The following is a 20171-nucleotide window of genomic DNA, read 5'->3' on the forward strand; positions in this document are numbered from 1 at the left end:
TGAAGTCTTTTGAATCAAAGTCTAACCTGTAGCTTCTTTTCAAATGTTTAGTATTCTCAATATCAATATTGTATTTGTCTGCCAGGTTCGCTAACCTCTGATGTACCTTACCTACTTCTTTAGTGATTTTAGGGCACAGATATCTCAATTCTGCTTCTGTGTATGACTCTAATCTGTTTACCCCCATCGTTCCTTCCACTAATTCAGCAGCCTCCACACCCAGTCTCACAAAATTCAGGTACTCATCTTTCTCAGGCCTTTCTAATTTTTCTACAGTTGTTGCGGTCTTTGGAGCGTAAGTTTTTTCTAACCACTCATTCACTTGTTGCACCGTAAAACCTTGCAGTGAAATATTCCCTGCATGCATCATTGGCGACTGTGAAGCATTTGTACTTATTGTCTGTGGGGTTAGCACACCTAGCCCTGCGTGTCTCATTGCCTCCAACGGTGCTTCAACCGGGCTAAGGTCTAACAAAGACCTTGGTCTTTCAACTGCTTGTTCTCCCGGGGCCATTAACTGGGGAGTTCCTATGGACCCTCCTCTTATTACATCTTGTGTCATTACTCCCTGATCACACATGCCAGGCTTACCTTGTGCATACAATGGCACCAGTGGGCCAACAGTAATTGGCAATGATATGGCCGCAGGTGTCTGTCCTGGTCCAAAACTCCATGGAGCAGCAACTCCAAAGGTCTGATTCTCTGAAGCCGGGGCAGGTATTAATGGAGGTCCCGCTGCTGGATTATACCCTGGTATCAGCTGTTGCTGCGCCTGGGGCAGCAATTGTGGAGTTGGCTCAATCTGCACTAACCTCGATTTTGTATATATCGGGTCTGGCGGCACTATCAGATTTGTAGTAGTCTCTAGTACTGGGACATCTGGATAGATTCTCTGTATCTGCGGTGGAGGTTGCAACTGTATCTGCATGTCTGGCGCAGTGGGTACACTGACACCATTCTGTATCGAACCCGTATCACTAGTCTGTGCTGTATCAGTAACTCCCTTCTCCTGTGTCTGGTTCCCAGGACCCGCACTAGTGCTCGGGACATTGTCGCTTACCGCATGAGGTGGCGGGCGATCATGCAACAACTGATTTAGAAATTCTTTGTTATCTGAATCATCTTTTTCTTCCCAAGATCACTTAGTCTCTTTAAGCTTACTAGAGTCTTTGTCTGTTTTACATGTCGCTTTCTTCCCCTGTGTCTCGTCTCCCTGTGCTATTGCTGGGAACAGTTTGAGTCCGTCAACTATTCCCTGTCTCCACATTTTGCTCTCATTATCCCATCTAGCTTCCGCTAAAGTCTTTTCTGCCCTTTTTATTCTTCTTTGGAATTGTTCTTGTCTCTGTTTAATAGCCATTAAATCCCAAATTGCTAAAGCCTCATACTGAGCTGGCCTCGGAGGTGGCTTCTGTACACTTAACATCCACCTTAAATTCTCTAGAACTCTCGTATTGAACGGTCCCTTGTTCCGGAAATGCCAAACATCCCTCTTTTTCCGTCAATTTGTGCCACTGTTTCATCCATAAGCAAGGCGTGACACCTTTTTCCTCCATGACTATATAAGCTGGAGTACCCTCAGGCGGTGTAGGCTCCCCTTCACTCGCCATAATTTATGCGACTCTTTTCAGAGAGCTCTTAAAAGCTTTGATAAAATTCATCTTTGCGTCTTTTCTTTTGTTGTATTTAATCAGATAGTGACTTTAATTACCAGCACACTCTTCACCCTCCTTTCTCAACCTATTGCCTCTCACGGACGGCGGCCAATCCGTGCACGGCCCTCTCGGCGATTGACCTATCTCAGCGTGGCACCACTGACTTCACACTCACACACTGCAGCTGACAAAGTCTTGCGGCTCGTCCGCCCCTCACTAAATTCACACCAAACTAATGCAAAATTACTGCGAGCACCTTTAACAACAACAACAACACAAATTTGCTGGTTTACTACAGGAAGGGTACACATTTGCTTCAGAACTTTACAGAGATTTCACTTGAAGCCTTGGCCGCTACTCTCTCCTTCTCAGTTCCCGCACCCGCAAGCAGAATTCAACCCGCAAATTCTACTCTCGACTTGTCAATGGTTCACTCTAGTGCACTTTAGAACTTGCCAAATCTCCATCGAAGGTTTCATACATACAATTTGACTCAAACCGACTTGTCAACCACGCCCAATTGACCTAATTAAACCACACAAATTACAACATAAACCCAAGTGTCTCCTAATCAATATACTCCGGAGTCTTAGACCACGGCGGGTCCGTACATGAACAACCAACCACGTGGATAATTTTTAGCACAAGCGCCACACTCATATAAGTGCGCCGACTTCCCTACTCTCGTACTGCAGAGTACGCCCACTCCTACTAAAACAACATTTACCTAACCTGAATACACGCAAACTTCACAAACCACCTGCAAAAAGCATAAGCTAAGCAAGCGCAAATCCTATACCACACATACTAAAACGCCGAGAACATCCCCAACTCACTTAGGCAGGCTCCGAGATCCCAGGAAAGTCATGGTGAATTTAGAAACGCATCATACCTCCAATTTGTATTATCTCAGGAAAACAATCTAAACAATAATTCTCCGTCCTAGGGCTCCGAAGGGCCAAACCGTCGCTCTGCTACCAGAACTAATAACGCGTCCCTTTATGATAATTTATTTCACAACAGGACTCGTTTCAGGCCAATGAATCTTTTGACCCAGTTGAGAGACACCTTAGGATGAGATAGCTAATCAATATGTCAATCAATACGTCAATAATGTCATTAATATTTATCACAACAGTACATTTCACTTTAGTCAAAGTCATTAATCAATTTAAACTACTACCATGACCTTTCAGCCATGAATAACCACACCAGTTTAGTAGAGTTTTTATGAGTTGTATTCCCTATTGTTTACAATTCTAAAAGCAGATACGTCAATCTCAAAACCAAGAAGCATAATAGCATAGTCACGATATGGCAACTTTGATAAGATTTCATTAAGGCGAGAATCGCAAACATCAGAACATAACACGGCGTGAACATAGATCAATTTAGCAGAGTGTCAATAACGCGTCAGTTCAACAAAGCAGAGATTTGGTCGTCTGTCTATTTGAGTTTAGAGAAGTTTAGTGAACACCTGTCCTAACCACTGATTAGCATTAGCATGTTGGGCTTCATGCAAAACAATTTAGAACACCAATTTGGAAAACATCTAACTATGGTCTCTGTCAAAAGTAAGCAGTTGGTACCCAGAAAGGAAAAGCAAACAGACAAATCACAAATGCATTGTCATAATTACCTCCAAAGTTTAGGTCAGCTGACAGGTTCAGTCTTCGTCTTCAGGACATCAGTCAAATCGCCGTCAATCAGAACTCAGCTCCGGGGCAAGAATGGGGCACTTCCCTCATAAGGAGGTAAAGTGTAAATGGGCAAATCTAAGGGCCCGGATGGTTTTAAGTAAACCAACAAGTCACCAAACAGAGTGACAACGTTTCTGGATAAAATCAATAGCATTCCCTAACCCACCTAAATGACTCCCTGTGTCATGGGGTTTTATCCCTTTTTCGTTGTACATTCCCCCAAAATTCTATTGAACATTTGTTATACCTCACTATCTCTAACCTATCAGAAAATACATTAGGTCATTTATCTTTCACCCCATATTATTTCACACGTCTCTCATTGGTTCCCCTGTTCGATGTCTTCAGAGGTGGTACGTCCTGTATGATTTCATCTTTCTGTAATTCTTTGCACATCTTTTGGTCATTAGCTCCATTGTCTTCACCGGTTTGAATGACCTTGTACATTACATTAATCTACACTGTTTCATTTTGTTTTAATATCACCCTACAAGCAATGAAGAATGCATGAGAACGGATCTAGCATGGTTACATTTGGCTTCTAGTTTTAAAGCAAACAAGAGGTCATGTCCTTTTGCGAGTCAGCACACTGCAAGATAGGAAAAATACATTTAATATGAGAACCAAGCAGCCAAGCTTCGGCTCATGCTAACTTAAGGCCTACAAGGATTTCAGCACAAATTCAATAACACAATGATTATTAATTAGTATAAAACTTATTCAGTATAATGATTCATAAACATTTTAGTCATCATTATTAGTCCACGTATACATTGGTGGCCACTCCCCGTGGTCACATTTCAGGTGCACGTTTAAGCAAAATTACTATTTCATTTTCTATGCGGCTTTATCACACATTAATTCATAAACATTGCATGTTAATATAGATTATATAAACTACGCTCTCTCAGCCCCTTGTTAGGTTAGCACCATTGCCCATTTTGATTTTGACCCATGTGTCGGAGTATAGGTATTCGATCGCTCTCACGAGGAGTGTAGGGATACTCCAGCCATTTAGATTTTCCCAAAGCCTCTTGTGATTGATACAGTCACAAGCTACTTTGTAATCGATGTACTACAATTAGAGTGGTATCTTCTTTGTTGTGCAGGAGTTGACAATGAGTGCCAGAGCCATCAGGTTCGTAGTTGTGTCAGTGTTTTTTGTGAAGCTTGTTTGGTTTAAAGGGATGATGATGTTCAAACTTGCCCATTCGCTGAGATGATCAAGTAAATACCAGCGTAGTATTTCACCTCGTTATCAATAAGGGCGATCAGCCTGTAATTCTCTATTTCACATTTGTTTCATCCTTTAAAGGTGGGTCCAATTATAGAGCCTCTCCAAGAGGCCGGAACTCTCCAAGGGCCCCCTGACAGAGCGTTGTTGATGAGATTGGCCCAGATTGTCGGGCTCATCTTGTAAATGGCTTGAGGTATTCTGTTTGGGCCTGGCACACCGGAAATGCATCCCTTGGCCATCTTCCTAAGTACCTCTTTGAGGTAGCGCTTTGGCAAAAGTGGAAAATGAAATGCTGGAAGGGTTAAAACATCACTTGACAGAGACGTTTGGGCCTCTCCTTCGCTGGCGTTTGGGGGAATTTGTTGTACAATTGAGAATTTTTTAAGATATTAGGCCAGAAACATTGTTCAACGTAAGTGCAAAAACGATTTTATAAGGGAGTTTTGGGTACTCCACCAAGGAATAATTGGGAAATATAGGGTAATATTCAAAACACATTAGGTAAGTAACATTTAAAGATCACTTTATGCTGAGGCCTGTTCTTTTTTTTCAAAGAACAGTGCAGGCAACACAAACTTTGATTGTGCACAGCTCTCATGTGACCCTCATTTGCATGATACAACTGTTATTTTCTGTGTAAGAATGACTGGTTTTCTGAGGGTGACAACCTGACATATTTTTTCCTCTCGACTCCATTCCCCTCCCTCCTATCTTTCTATTTCCCAGTACTGCTTCACTCTTTTCCTCTTCTTCTCTTTCCTTCCCCCTCGTCTTCTCCTCTTACTTCCCCTCCTCCCTTCTCTTCAGTTATCATGTCCTCATTCTTTCATAAACTTTCTTTTATCCCTTCCCCATGCCCTTCTTTTTTTGCCAACGTTATTGTTTTTTGACAAAGAGCATGATACATCACATGAACTGTATACAACCATAGGGGCATTACCCCATACATTGATAGGAGTTCAAATACGGATATCAATAATAAGACCACAACTGAATGTAGTATTTGCAAAGCTGGAGAGACATGGAAGCATTAACTACAAGTGTACAATAGCTTGATGCATGGTTACAAAACAGAATAAAGATACACAGTATCTAGCCTGGTCCAAAAACTAATGCAAATGAAATGATAATTGACCCTGGATTGCGCCAATAGGTACAGAGTGTGTGGGATCCCATGCTGGTGGTCAGGAGCAACCACCAAATGGACAGTCTGGGCGACTGGGGGAGATCAGGAAGTGGGCGTGGGGCTGCAACAGAGAATGCTCGAACAGTGGGTTAGTGGGCAAGCTTGTGAATCTTAGAGGGAACACATGAGCCACCCTAGGGAGATATAGTATCATCTTTGAGACATTCCTTAAAGGAGAAAATCATCTTGTGCCACAAACTGCGATGGGGAGTTTTCTTAACCCTCTAGTTACTTCCCTCCTCAAGGAGATGGACTCCAGTTCAGCCTGACAAAGCATGTTGGCATGGTCTTGGGGTATCCCAATCAAGCAGGAGGCCTTTCAATTCATTGTTATTGAATGGTGAGCCAGGAGGTTGACGAGGTACAAAAATCTACTAGCTGCATAGCCCGATTTGGGGTATGTGTAAACACACTAGTATGCATCATTCCAGGTTTTATAAATCTTGATGGCTAGTGGTGGATGTAAGTGTAGTGGTAGACCTTCCCCAGTAGATGCTTACAGTTTGACAATACCGAAACATATGCCTGATGTTCGCTCCAGGAGGAAGGTGACAAGAACAATTTGAGTTAGCCATTTTATTACTTTTATTCAATCGTGCAGGAGTAATATAAGCACAATAGAGAATGGTGTGTTGAATGTCACCCTGCTCCTCTCCAATTCCTCCATACTTCCCTCCTCTTCTGCTTGAAGATACTATTTTAACCCAGTGCATAATTTTGCTATTGGAACCTCTGGTCACCTACTTCTTCCTATTCCCCAGTCTTGTCTTCTTCATCTCCCTTCCTTCCCTCATCCTCCTAATTCTTTCTGTACTGCAGCTTGAGCCTTAAGCCACTATATTATCTACCTGCTATATCAAACTGCAGAGAATACATCAAGATCTCTGGAGAAAAATTCCAAAGAAGTTTTTAATACAGTCCAGTGCATTTCATCAATGGCAAGTTTAAGTTGGACCAGCATTTCAATGTCAGATGAACCTGACAGTTTGATCCCTGTGCCATTCACTGAATCATATCTTTTTTTCAGTATCATTTTATTTGAACTTAACTTTTAAGTAAACTCATTTATTCGTGGCTTGTTCCGTCAGTCTTGGCAGTGTAGCCTAGGTCATATTGTATGCTGGGCGGGATTAGGGAATACCAAGGTTTACTAGTTTTTTCATCATCCTTCATTCCCGTCTCTTTATCTCACTCTTTCAGGTACGTTTTCATCTCTGTTTTCTTCCTATGTCACTGTTTTCCCAAGTTTAACTTCCTCCTTACTCTCTTTTCTGCCTTTATCTTTCTTGCTGCGACTCAAAGCCTGATGATGTAAAAAATATCCAGAATTCCAAGAATGAATGTTATTGCCCACCCTCTGCAACCACCAGCACAAATGAAACACTAATACTGTTTCACCTTTACCAATAAAAGTAAGGGCTGAAGGATCTCAGCATGCAAAGCTGTGACAAATTCAGAACTGGCTGCCACATACCATGGACCACTTCACAACTATGATTACTTCATACCACAGCAAACATAATGAAAGCTAAAAAGTCATTCTGGTGGTTGAGAGACATTGCAGGTTCATTTAGAAAAATACAAAAGCAGTTCCTTCAATAGTGGCAGAGTGACACTTTTTACTGATTGCAACAAAAAGTAATAATGACTTAAGTAGGTAAGGTGTAACAAGAAAGACACTGAAGGCCCTATTCACAAAGGTAAACTTAGACCTAAAACCTAAGTTTAGGCCTGAAGTTAAAGTTTCAGGTCTAAATTTAGGGCCTGATTCACAAATGTAAACTTAGACCTGTAGTCTTAGGCACATATTCCTTTTGCACCAAATTTGTGTCATTTTTTTTAACGCAAGTTCTGCGCAAAATTAGCTAAATTTTTATATTTTGACGTTAGACCCATCTAACTTCAAACTATAGGAGTTTGCATCATTTTTTGGATGAGTGAACGTACCTTGTGTCAATGAGATGTTTCCATCCAAAAAATTGTGCTATCCCCATTGCCCCATATTTATCCGTCTGTGCAAAAATGACGCACGGGTGGGAGGAGGGGCTAAATAATGGTGCTAAGCTTGTTTAGTACCATTATTTAACGCCTGGGTCAGACCAAGCGTTAAGGGACCTGTGGACCCATTTTTATGGCTAAACACCATGGAATGGGTCCACAGGAGCCTCCCCAAACCCCACCAGAGGGACACCAGAGGATGGAGGACCCCATCCCAGGTAAGTCCAGGTAAGTATTATTTAAATATTTATTTTTGCCATCGGGGCCCTAACTTGGGACCCCCTGCATGGCAAAGGGTGCAATGGCCATGCCTAGGGGAGACTTGTACCCTGTGCTGGTCACTGGGGTGGCGGGCATGACTCCTGTCTTTCTGAAGACATTAGTCATGTTTTTGGTGGTTGTGTGCCAGGAAATGGCGCTAGTCTGGTTAGAGGCATTTTTGTTGCCTGTAACCAGGCTAGCGTCATTTTTTGACACACAACCCCCTTCTTCCCTACCGCCATCCCCACCTGGCTACTATCATTTTAGTTGACGCTACCTCAAGCTGAGCCCCGGCTTGCGCCATTCCATTACTTTGGCGCCCGGCTGGCACTCGGGAATGGCGCAAGCAGGCACTATACTTTTTGGTGCAAAACTGCATTCCTGCAGTTTTGCACCAAAAAGTATAAATTTGGGCCTAAGTTTAGACCTGAAGTCTAAGTTGACACTTGAGGTCTAAGTATAGACCTGAAACGTAGACTTGAGGTCTAAACCGAGTCTTTAGTTCTAAACATAGATTTGTGGTCTAAACTTAGACTTTAGGTCTAAACGTAGACTACAGGTCTAAGTTTACATTTGTGAATCAGGCCTTGAAACCAGTGATTCCGGTGGAATTGTTTGATTTCTTAACAAAGCCCACTAATTCTCCCTCTCCAGATTCATTGCTAAAAATGAAGACCTTTCTATCCATGTCAGCCTCCCTAAAATACACCCGAGTATGAACATGAAAGACGCATATTTACTGCAGCATATAACAGGGGTGGTGGGAATGACTAGGAGTCCCCTCTAGCTCCTAATCATGGCCAGATGTATAAACCGAATCCTGAGCAACCAGCCCTTTTCCACCCTTGGCCAATTAGATACCTACTGCTGCTTAGACTGAAGTTACATGTGTTGGAAATAGAAAACAAAGGAAACTGAGTATATGAGGAATAAAGAAAGTAGAGAGGGATCATTGGGTAAATGCCAAACTAGACAAAAAGATTGAGATATTTACTGGAAAGGCAAGTAAGTTAGACCACAACTCCATTATCCAAAGGTTAGAGTTCTTTATTATTGCTTGCTGCTACTTTGTTTCACAAAACATGCTACATATCATCATTCATTCAGTCCTGCGTACCCGCTGTCACTTACACAGCTTTCGTAAAGCACATTTTAACAAAACATTAGGCCTCCATATGAACAGCACTAGTTTAGATACCTTTCTTTCGTATGGTAGTGGGGAATCAATGCATTTTGCTTTTGAATGTCTTGGGTCTCCATTCAAGGAATAGTAAGGGGATCCCACCACACCCTTTTCCCATCATGCCCCATTAGTCTTGCTTTCATGAGGCCTCAGACAGCAGAACTATCCCCCATTTACAATGACCTTCAACTTCTGACTTTAAACAGCAGATCTGTCCATTAGGAAACAAAGACCGTACAGGCTCAAGCACTGCATAGTAGATCTGTTCCTCATGGGAAATCAAATGGGCAGGCTAGGAACTCTTGGGTTACACATATATTTTCAAGGATCACACAAATCTTACTGGCGTGAGCCTCACTTGGCTTAGTGACACACAATGTTCAGGTCTCTATTGTGGAAAGGCAGAGGTATAGCTCAGTTTTCAAAGCTCTACCTACATTTGCTGTAGGCAGCAGTACACTACCCATTCGACAACACAGAACTTATAATATTTTGTTTTACACAGCAGAATGATGCCCCAGGATTCATACACTGTGCATGTGTTGGCTTTAGACAGCAGGCGCATCCTAAAGGTAACATATCTTCTTGATTCTTTGCAGTCACAGCTGCTGCCAGGAAAGGGTGGGAGGCAGTGCGCGAAACAGGGGGTGCAGGAGGCAGTTAAAAAATAAATAAATAGACTTGCCTGCCCCTCTACGATCTGCCGCTCCCGCCTGCCGCCTTGTCTTGTGGGCTTCCCTCCCCAACCAATCACAACGCTTCTCTCATGCTGTTACACAGCATGAAAGAAGTGCTGTGATTGGTCTGTGCGGGCAGAAATGCCACTCAGGGAGGGAGTGGGGCACTGTGCTTGGTCTCCCAGTGGTAAAATACAGCCAGGTGGAGAGTTTCTAGGTGCGCATGTGACATGAACACTTAGAAACACATCTACCACTCCTCCTCCACTTGACTTGGAGCAGGCTGGCCCCATCCCTCCCACGAAAAATAAAGGGATAATGAAAGTATTTCATTATCCCTTTATTTTTCTGCTATTCGTCAGTGGGGCAACCTTCCTCTGCCATAGCGGAGGGGCCGCCTCTGATTCTTTGACTACAGGCAACACTCTCTTCAAGCAGCATTTTTTGCATAATTGATTAAACATAATACAATGGGAAAGAAGGCATACCTGGCACCCAGAACTGTCCACTTTCTCACCTGGATCACTCTCTTATACACTGTTGGTAAGGGATTTTGAATATTCAGAGTTTGCTTGAGTTATTTTCATTACTTCCATTAGTTTTAGCTGTGCAGCTCTCATTTCCTCTCTCTCTCTTCTGTTTTTCTCTAGCTTTGTTCCTCATATTTCCCATGTCTTCTCCCCTCCTCAGTCTCACTTATCTCACTCCTTAGTATGAGTTTGAATTTATTATTTCTATAAAGTTCATCAATACTCCAGGCGTTTTCCAGCTGTTGTGATGAAGGCCACAGTATATCCTTTGGCCATCTGCCATGACAAAGCAATTGTAGGTTAAACCTCACTGAAGACTAGCCATGTTCTGTCCCTCCTCCTAAAAAACAAATGCTTATTTTTTAAGACGATCTTATCATACTTGCCTGCAGATAGCACATAGCTTTTAACTACATAAAATGAGACCTTTACCAGATTTTGTACGATGGGCAACTTGCAAGTTTTGCTTTCTTTTTCCTGAAAAGTGGGGAATGTTTAAAGATTGTAAGCCAATTGCCCCCTAGGTAGTAATAGCAGAAAAAGCTGTGAGGCCACAGCTAAATAGCAGAGTATCAAATATGTGGAAAGCACCAGATACATTTGTAATTGTGGCCAAGTTAGGAGCACTATTTTGTGAATGCGCCAAAGAGCAGTCAAGTAGATGTTGCTGTTGAATTTACTTGAGAAACCAGGGTACAATGCATATTGAACCTTGTTGAACCTCGGACCAAGATTGCATACGCTCAGAGAGATACCACAAGTCAATGGGAACTTTTTCTGTTGAGGTTCAGGGGACCTTTTTGCCATCCACATTGCTATAACAGTTCAACAGCTTTGAAAATGAGCATCTGTAATTTTGTCTATGTCCTCAACGTATGTTTAAAGTGCCATGTAATCTGATCAATATTACCAGTACCCTCACATACACATAATAAAAGATAGGCCTTAATGAGGAACCCTAAAAAAAATCCACGACCAGGACAAGGTGTGGATCGTTGACATGAAAGGGGGCTTAGGAACGTCTGCTTCTTATGTGATAGGAAAGAGACCAGCCACCTCAGGGGCATGTCCTTTAGTTCGACTGTGTGTGTATGGGCAACATAGTATGATTTGATTATGTATAATGTCAAAGCCCACCAAAAGATCTACTAGAATTGAGGCAACACCACTACCACTATCCGGTATGACATTTAAGTCATCTAGTATAAACTAGCATAGATTGAGGAGGTTATTTTAAGTCTGGCAGATACATGCTGGCAAGTGCAGAAATGCTAGGTGGCTGTAATTTCCATTACCACCTGATATTTCTGCACATATATCCATATATTGTGAATTAACCCAGTGGAATGGGAAATAACTGTGTGGACCCAGATTTATCAGACAGACTTCTGCACTAAATTCCCTCCTCAATGGGAATTTATCACAAACGCTTACCACCTGTTTGTAGCAGGTTGTTAATGGCACCAAGGCGACCAGTGCAGGGGCAGGTTAGGCAGCTTGCAAGGGTGGCAGAGGGAAAGGGGGTGTTCCTTTCGTAGGGAGGAGCATTACATGATCCCCCCATGCCCTAGTAGAGGATCAGGGGGCATGGCCACGCTGCACTGCAGACCTTTCTCAAAGCTATTTTATCAGCTGGATATCCTGGGCAGTAACAACTGTGTGAAGAAAAATTGCATATAGTAATCGAAACCTTAAACACTAAAAAGGGACGGTAAATCATCAGTCTATTTGTAGCAAATGGCCTCCATCTACCAAGCTCCAAATAATTCCTTTAGATCCTTAAGAGAGTGGAAACTAGACTTTTTAAGGTGTCCAAAATGACATGCTTCTCTAAACATTGGCCCAGATTAATGAAAAGTGGCGATGCACCTAGTGCAGCGCCACTTTCCTAACGCCATGTGTGCGCTGTATTTAAAATATGGCACACCATTGCGGTAGTCAGGTGGGTTAGTGTCATTTTTCTATGCCAATCCGGTGCTTTGCAGGACTAGCGTCCAAAATGTAGACACTAATCCTGCAAAGCACCCAAAGGTCCATTGAGCAAAATGGGAACCTCTTTTTAACGGCTGCACTTAGCAGGCGTTAAAAAATGCCAACAAAAATGGCGCAAGGGAATCTCATAGATTCCTTTGCACCATTTTTACCTCTCCCCTTGCGCCGGAACGCACCCCTTGCATACATTATACCTGGCGCAGGCATAATGTGGCGCAAGGAGTTCCAAAGTGATGAATTGCAAACATTGTGCCACTTTGTAAATATTGGTGCCGTGTTTTGGCCCTTCCAATGCCACATTAACATCAAAAAATTACATTCATGTGGTGTTGCAAAGGCGCTAGGCCACCATAAATCTGGGCCATTGTTCTATGTTCACTAACATATATTTATCCATGATCTTAGCTACAAGAGGGAGTAGAGTGATAGATATGCCTATGGGTAGAGGGTGACTTAGAGTCCATTATTGTTCAGTAAAGAACTAAAAGCTGGCTACTTGAGAAATTAGCCTACTCTTCAAGACCATTTTGTGGTCTTATTTCTCCTCTCCTCTGTGCCATGCAGTGAGTTTACTTGAACAGTCAAATTTCTTTCTTCTATGGCATTTGGTTGTCAACAAGCAAATTGGCCTTTTTCCTGGTTATTGTTTGTTGGCAAGTGGTTTATCCTAATAAAGGAAATGTATTACTAAGATGGAGAGTGAAATTTCCCTGAATGTAATATAAAACAGAGGCCAAGACATTTTTTAAATTCTATATCCATAAAGCAGATAGTGTATGTATGTTTAGAGAATTAGAAATGAACGGTTAAGCTTTTTCTTTCCTTTCCTTATTGATGTATAGAATTAACTCTGTTTTTTATTATCATTACTAGATCCAGAGGTCCAAATGGAGGGATCTTCGATTCCAAAACTTGTGGAGAGCTGTGAATACAACCAGGGTCAAGGGATTATTGAATGCAGCTGAATTTGTAGACCTTGGTTTGCTTGCCTGGAGATTGTATGACATTTAGGAGTGCACACTATCCCCTTATGAGACGCTGATAAGTATTCTGGTTGAATTATTCAATTGACAAAGAAGACGCATATTCAGATTCTACTACACCCTTCTGCAGCACACATGTTATGACTGTAGGCAGTGTTGCGAAATTGGATTTCATTTTGTTGCATGGATTTATTTCTTTGTGCCAAGGTTCTGTTAGTCATTTGCTGTCCCACAGCATAGCACGTGGCATCACCATGGACTGAAGATTGTATTCACAAACTATGAGATGCTGCACTGTGAAGAAAGCAACAGTCTCTTGATGATGACATGGAAATGTGCATCTGGATTTCTATAGTGGTCAGGAAAGCTCTCTGATTTTTTTATCGTCTGAGTAATGAACAAGTTCACTGTTAATAAATTGAGTACTTCTACATCTAAAACAATGTAGCTATTTTTATACTTGGGGATCAGTGAAGACATGGATAATGTACAATGCCATTGGGATATCAACATTTGGCATTTAAGAATGGAAATCTCAAAATAAATTGAGTGTACATTTTGAATTTACACCTTCTGATGGATATGAAAATGCATATCCTTGTTAATCTGCAGAAACCCATAAGATATTGTTGTGGTAGAGTTTTGGAATATAATCATTATACCTGTATGTTTATAATAATGTGAGTTATAGTGCAAGCCTCACTACAAAGCAACTGAGCTGGACTGAATTGGGAGAGTGATGAGGGAGTGTAGGAATATAGCATCATGATTGATGGTTTCCAATGGCAAGGCTTAATGAGCAGGTCAGACAGCAAACCGAATGTCAGAGCTGTGAGCAGGAGAAAGGATGCAGTGGGAAAGGAAAAGATTGGGAACTCTTCTGGGTGGTTACCTTGACAAGATTTGATGCTTGAAGAGATTGGTTTTCAGATCTTTGTGCAGGTGGAAAAGGCATGAAGCCTGGCAGCTCCAGACAGACACACAATTCTATATCTTAGGTATATAGCAACAGAATGCCTGGCATTTTGTCTTCTTCTTAAATTTGAAGCATGGTGATGTTGATGCTACATTATGTACTCCACCCAATGTCTTAATATTGATCGTAAGGTGGGCTCTCAGAGTTAAGTGCCTTGTTGATGTTGCCTCTGGTCTTAAATGTGATGCAGATGTACAGTGGGAAAACAAGAATGTTCTGTAAGGGTCAATGTTGTACTTCCATACTTGTGAAGACATGTGATGAGGTGTGCAGTGCTGTCAGGTGAAATCTGTAAACGTAGATGTTTCTAGAAAGAACGTACCCTTAATCGGGGTCATGGTTGTCTTCTCTGATTCAGCAAATAAGTTACTGTATCTCTGAAAGAAGTTCATATATCAATAATGAATTGACAGCCTGTGGAAATCTGTTATAGTATCAGAAATAACCAGATGTAAGTTTTATTATTTATGCATCACTACAGAGCCATCCAGGGCTGCTAACTAAAAGAATGTATAATTACATAAAAAGTAGAGGAAAGGAGCACAAACGTTGGTTAAACAGCACCATCATAACATGTGCGGATGTGTTGTATTAATCCTATGTTAATTGTCACTCAGTAAACTTAGGGGACCAACAATGTTTTCTTGGTGTTCTGTATGGGTTGGGGATATCTCAATGCCATTTCGTGCAATTCCTATAAACAGCATGATGAGATATACAGTCTATACATAAGACTGCAGATGGGAAGTATTATACAAGTCAATATTCTTGTACGCTTTGTAATATAGGAAAATGATAAGAAAGAGATGAGACAGGAATTTGAAACAGAGTTGAACATGCCTTAGACAAGCTGTTCTTGAATGACTGAAAGGGCTTCTCTTGAGTAGAAAAGTTGAGCCGGCTTAAGAGAGGGGTCCTCTTTCCCCAAAAGGCATCATTCTTTTTACACTGTCAGAAGACGGATAGTACTCTGAACATACTGCTCACTGCTCTCTATTATATTACTCATACTTATTGTAGTATAGTATAACAATATTGAGGTATTAATATTGAGCTGCAGTAAAATCAACTGATGAATATTGACTGCCACTAGATCATCAAGATAAGTATGCATGTGTAAGTGTACATTTAGGCCCTCATTATGACACTGGCGGTAAATGCCGCTTACCGCCGTGCTGACTGCCGCCAACTTACAGCTGCGCTGGCAAATATCCGTTCACCATATTATGACACACACACACCAATCCAACAGAATACAGCTACATACACAAATCCGCCCGACCAAAGGTCAGTGTTAAACTGGCAGTCTCAAAACCCACACCGTTACGCCAACAGAAGTTAAACTGGCAGTCTCAAAACCCACACCGTTAAGCCAACAGAACAACACCCATCACATTATGACCCAGGAATCACCATGGTGGACATTCAACGGCGGTAAACCATTGGCGGTACATAGTGCCGTTCTCACAATGGACACCCACAGACAAAATAACACCACATTGGACAATTCAAACAACACATGTGACACCCATACACACACCACACCCACACCACTATAAAACACCCACCCACAATACCCACAACCCTTTACGAATACAAATCATTGCCACCAGACAGACACCAAGACCACTGCGACAACTATACACACATACCACTCACACCCATACACCCCTCACGCACTCCAAATCACACACCCAACACATTACCTAACACACCCTCACCAACACAAAGACACCCCTGTTTCACTGAGTAGGAGTTAAGGGTCATGGTGGAGGAAATCGTCAGGGTAGAGACACAGCTCTTTGGAGCACAGGTGCAGCAGATATCAATAGCAATGAAGATGGAGCTATGGCGGAGAATCGTGGACAGGGTCAACGCCGTGGGACAGCACCCCAGAACCAGGGACGACATCAGGAAGAGGTTGAGTGACCTACGGGGAAGGTACGTTCCATAGCAGCAAGACACCAGCTCACTATACAGAGGACTGGCGGTGGACCGCCACCTCCTCCCCCACAACTCACAGCATGGGAGCAGCAGGTACTGGCAATACTGCATCCTGAGGGACTCGCTGGAGTTGGAGGAGGACTGGACACTGGTAAATCAACTTTTAACAATTATCTCCCCCCATACCTGCATGCCATCACACACCCTCACCCTCACTCCCATCACTCCACTCCATCCCACATACTCCACCATCACATCACACTAATCACAAAGCCAAGCCCTGCATGCTGTACCAATGCATGGACAGCCCTCACAGTCCTGCATGGACACTCATCACTAAAGTATGCACAGCATAGGGAAACTAACAATCCTACAATACACCAACACACACAAGCAAAAGCTGGCATGGAACAACAACCATAGAGACTAACCTAGGGAAGTACAAATGTCAGACACCTGAAGCATAATACATGATTTACATCCCCACAGGTACCCCAGCCAATGTCACTGGAGAGGAGGTGCCATCACTATCCAGTCCCCCAACAGAAGAGGCCCACAGAGATGACAGTAACTCTGGACTTCTGGATCTGCATGATCTACCTGGCCCATCAGGGAGCACTGGACAGTCGGTCACCCAAGCCCAGTCACAGACCACCACAGAGCCTCCCCCATCAGAAACCAACACCACAGCACCCACCCAGCATACCCACACCTCTGTCCCCAGGACATGTAAATAAGCAGTGTGCCCACCTGACCTCAGGCCACACCTTGCACACAAGACAATCAGGGACCTGGGGTCAGTGGCAGTGGGCACACCGTTCAGGGGACAGAGGCACAGGCCATCAGGGACACTAGGAGGACTGCTGTGCAACAGGGGGAGGACAGGAGCAGGGAACCAACTCTCCAGTAGGCACTCTCCGACATCCTGGGAGCCTACCAACATTTCCAGGACACGATGGGCCAGATCCTAAACAACGTACAGGAGAACAGGCGGCTGCAGGAGGGACAGTATCAGGGGATCAGGGAGGACTTGCAGGCAATCAACAACAACCTGATCTCCATAGCAGGGGTGCTGGCAGACATGGCCAACATTATGAAGGGGGCAGTGTCACACCAGCTGGCCCCTACCACTAGCCACTCGTCTGAACAGCCCTCCACTTCTGCTGTTGCTAGTGGTCAGGAGGCCCCACCACAGAACTAACAGGCCACCAGCACCCCTCCCCTTGCAGAAGGTGAATCGCCCCGCAAATGTTCCCTGTGAACCACACAGAAGCCAGAGACTTTTGCCAAGACCACCGCTAGGAAAGGACTCTCCTGATTGTCCCCCTTGTGTCCCACTCAGTTACCTTGTCCACCTTGAACTGCCATTGCTCCCCTTCCTATGTCCCCAGAGACAATGCACCAGTGCTACAAACAGACGGGAACAATTCCCTGGACTTTCCTCCATCATAACCCCATTCCATTGCACTTTCCCCTCTATATTTTAGCACTACAATTAACACCCTTGGATAAAAATCGACTACTAGTATTTCATATATTTCAAATTTGTATTAATTCAAACAGCTACAACCATTGCAAATGAACTGTACATAGAATGAGCATTGAATTCAAGACCTGCAGCTGGCTGTTGTGATCACACCAGGAGAATGTGTCATATCACCAACATCTGCAAAGTGAATATCTAGAGGTAACAGTAAGTGGGCAAAGAAGTGGGAATTGCCAGCATGCCAGTGCCTCACAGAATACAACCAAAGTCATAGAAATGTAAAGTTGCACTGTCTCACCTGTGTGCCATTGGAAGTACTGACGTATCACAGATGTTCTGTTGTCCACATCCTCATCCTCTGCCTCCTCATCCTCACTGTCCTCAGGGTCCACTGCTGCCACAGGGGGATCTCCAGTCTCCTCAAAGGTACATGGCATCTGAGGGCCAGGTTGTGCAACATGCAGTATGCCACTACTATCTGGCAGACCTTCTTGGGTGAGTAGCACAGGGATCCACCTGTTAGATGGAGGCACAGGAACCTGGCCTTCAGGAGGCCAAAGGTCCTTTCAATGATCCTTCTGGTTCGCCCATGTGCCTCATTAGAACATTCTTCTGCCTTTGTCCTGACATTTCCTCACAGGGTTCAGCAGCCATGATAGGTTTGGGTAACCTGAGCCACCTGCAAATATTGAGGGACAACCTTTAGCCACACACTATCCTATATGGCCCACACCATAGGCATACGCCGACATATACTAGGTGGGAACCAGGGTTCACCTATTAGCCACACCCTGTGCTTCTGTAGTTGAGCCATCACATTTGGGATGCTGCTATTCCTCATGACAAATGCATCATGCACCGACCCTGGATACTTAGCATTGACGTGGGAGATGTACTGGGCCAGGCACACCATCTGCACATTCATGGAGTGGAAACTCTTACGATTCCTGCACACCTGTTCATTCTGGCGTGGGGGCACAAATGCAAAATGTGTTCCGTCAATCGCACCAATTATATTGGGGATATGTCCCATTGCATAGAATACGGCCTTTACAGTGACCAAATCCTCAACCTGGGGGAATGCAACGTATCTACACATGTTTTTTATCAGGGCAGACAACACTCTTGTTAGCACATTTGAGAACACTGGCTGTGACATTTCTGCTGCCAAGCCCACTGTCACTTGGAAAGAACCAGTTGCCAGGAAATGGAAAACTGATAGCACTTGCACAAGAGGGGGGATCCCAGTGGGGTGACGGATAGCAGATATCAGGTCAGGCTCTAATTGGGCACACAGTTCTGTGATTGTGGCCCTGTCCAGTCTATAGGTGAGTATAATGTGCCTGTCCTCCAGTGTAGCCAAGTCCACCAGGGGTCTGTACACGGGGTATGTCTCCATCTCCTATTATTCCACAGCGGTAGGTATCTAAGGGACACAAGAGTGAGCAGGCTGTCACAAACTGAACAATGGAGCCACAACAGCAGTCCGCAATGTACAAACATGTTACAGGACTGTAATTGGTGAAGTATGTGCCTATTTATCCTGTGACGCAGCATTAATCGATAGGCCTGTTCACACCCTCTGAAATGGCGTCCGCCTGTCCTGTGTGGAGGGACAGGTGGAAGTGAGGTAATGCGCTGACGTTGTGTGCCATGCAATTCCTCATTGGTTATTATTGGGCCATATGGGGTACAGTGGCCAATGGTGATCTAAGCCGATGGGGATGGTATGCACAGCCACAGACGTGACCGCAATTTTCTATCAGATTCGTCACTTATTTCCTGACCTACCATAGTAGAGGACCTACACTGGATGTGCTACTGTGACCTGTGTCTGGAACCTACCATGGCCCATGTGACCAGGGAAAGGGCCCCAGCCTTCCCTTCTGAGGAATTGGAGCGACTGGTGGATGGGGTCCTACCCCAGTACAGACTGCTGTATGGGCCTCCAGACCAACAGGTGAGTACACTGTGGGCATAATGCATGTGGCATGAATTCATGGAGTTGTGTGTGAAGGCCTCATGTAAGGGGGGTGTGTGGATGTCCTCTTGGTGGTGTACATGTTGTGGGCTGGGCTATGTGTGTGGCAATGGTGATGCAAACGGGTATGGTGGGCCATTTGTGTGACAGGCTGGACTGTTTGTCTAAAGGTGTTCTCCTGTCTGTTATGCCTCTGCAGGTCAGCGCCCTTCAAAAGAAGGGAATATGGTGTGCCATCGCCAAGGACGTGTGGACCCTTGGGGTCTATGGTAGGCGGAGCACCCACTGTTGTAAATGGTGGGAGTACCTGAGACGCTGGGCACAAAAGACTGTGGAGGCCCACCTGGGGATGGCCTCCCAACGAGGAAGGTTTGCCCATCGG

General features: G+C 43.9%; 1 protein-coding gene across 1 annotated transcript in view; it reads left to right on the forward strand.

Moving 5' to 3' along the window:
* Nucleotides 1-15010, forward strand: part of SHISAL2B (shisa like 2B) — a 75764-nt gene extending 60754 nt beyond the window's left edge. The window contains exon 3 of the mRNA XM_069208850.1: nucleotides 13293-15010. Within this exon, the coding sequence (XP_069064951.1) occupies nucleotides 13293-13384 (92 nt within the window). The 3' untranslated portion in view covers nucleotides 13385-15010. The remainder of the gene's footprint in view (nucleotides 1-13292) is intronic.
* The last annotated feature ends 5161 nt before the right edge of the window (nucleotides 15011-20171 follow it).

This window comes from Pleurodeles waltl, chromosome 1_1 (genome assembly GCF_031143425.1).
Source record: "Pleurodeles waltl isolate 20211129_DDA chromosome 1_1, aPleWal1.hap1.20221129, whole genome shotgun sequence".
Taxonomy (NCBI): Eukaryota; Metazoa; Chordata; class Amphibia; order Caudata; family Salamandridae; genus Pleurodeles; species Pleurodeles waltl.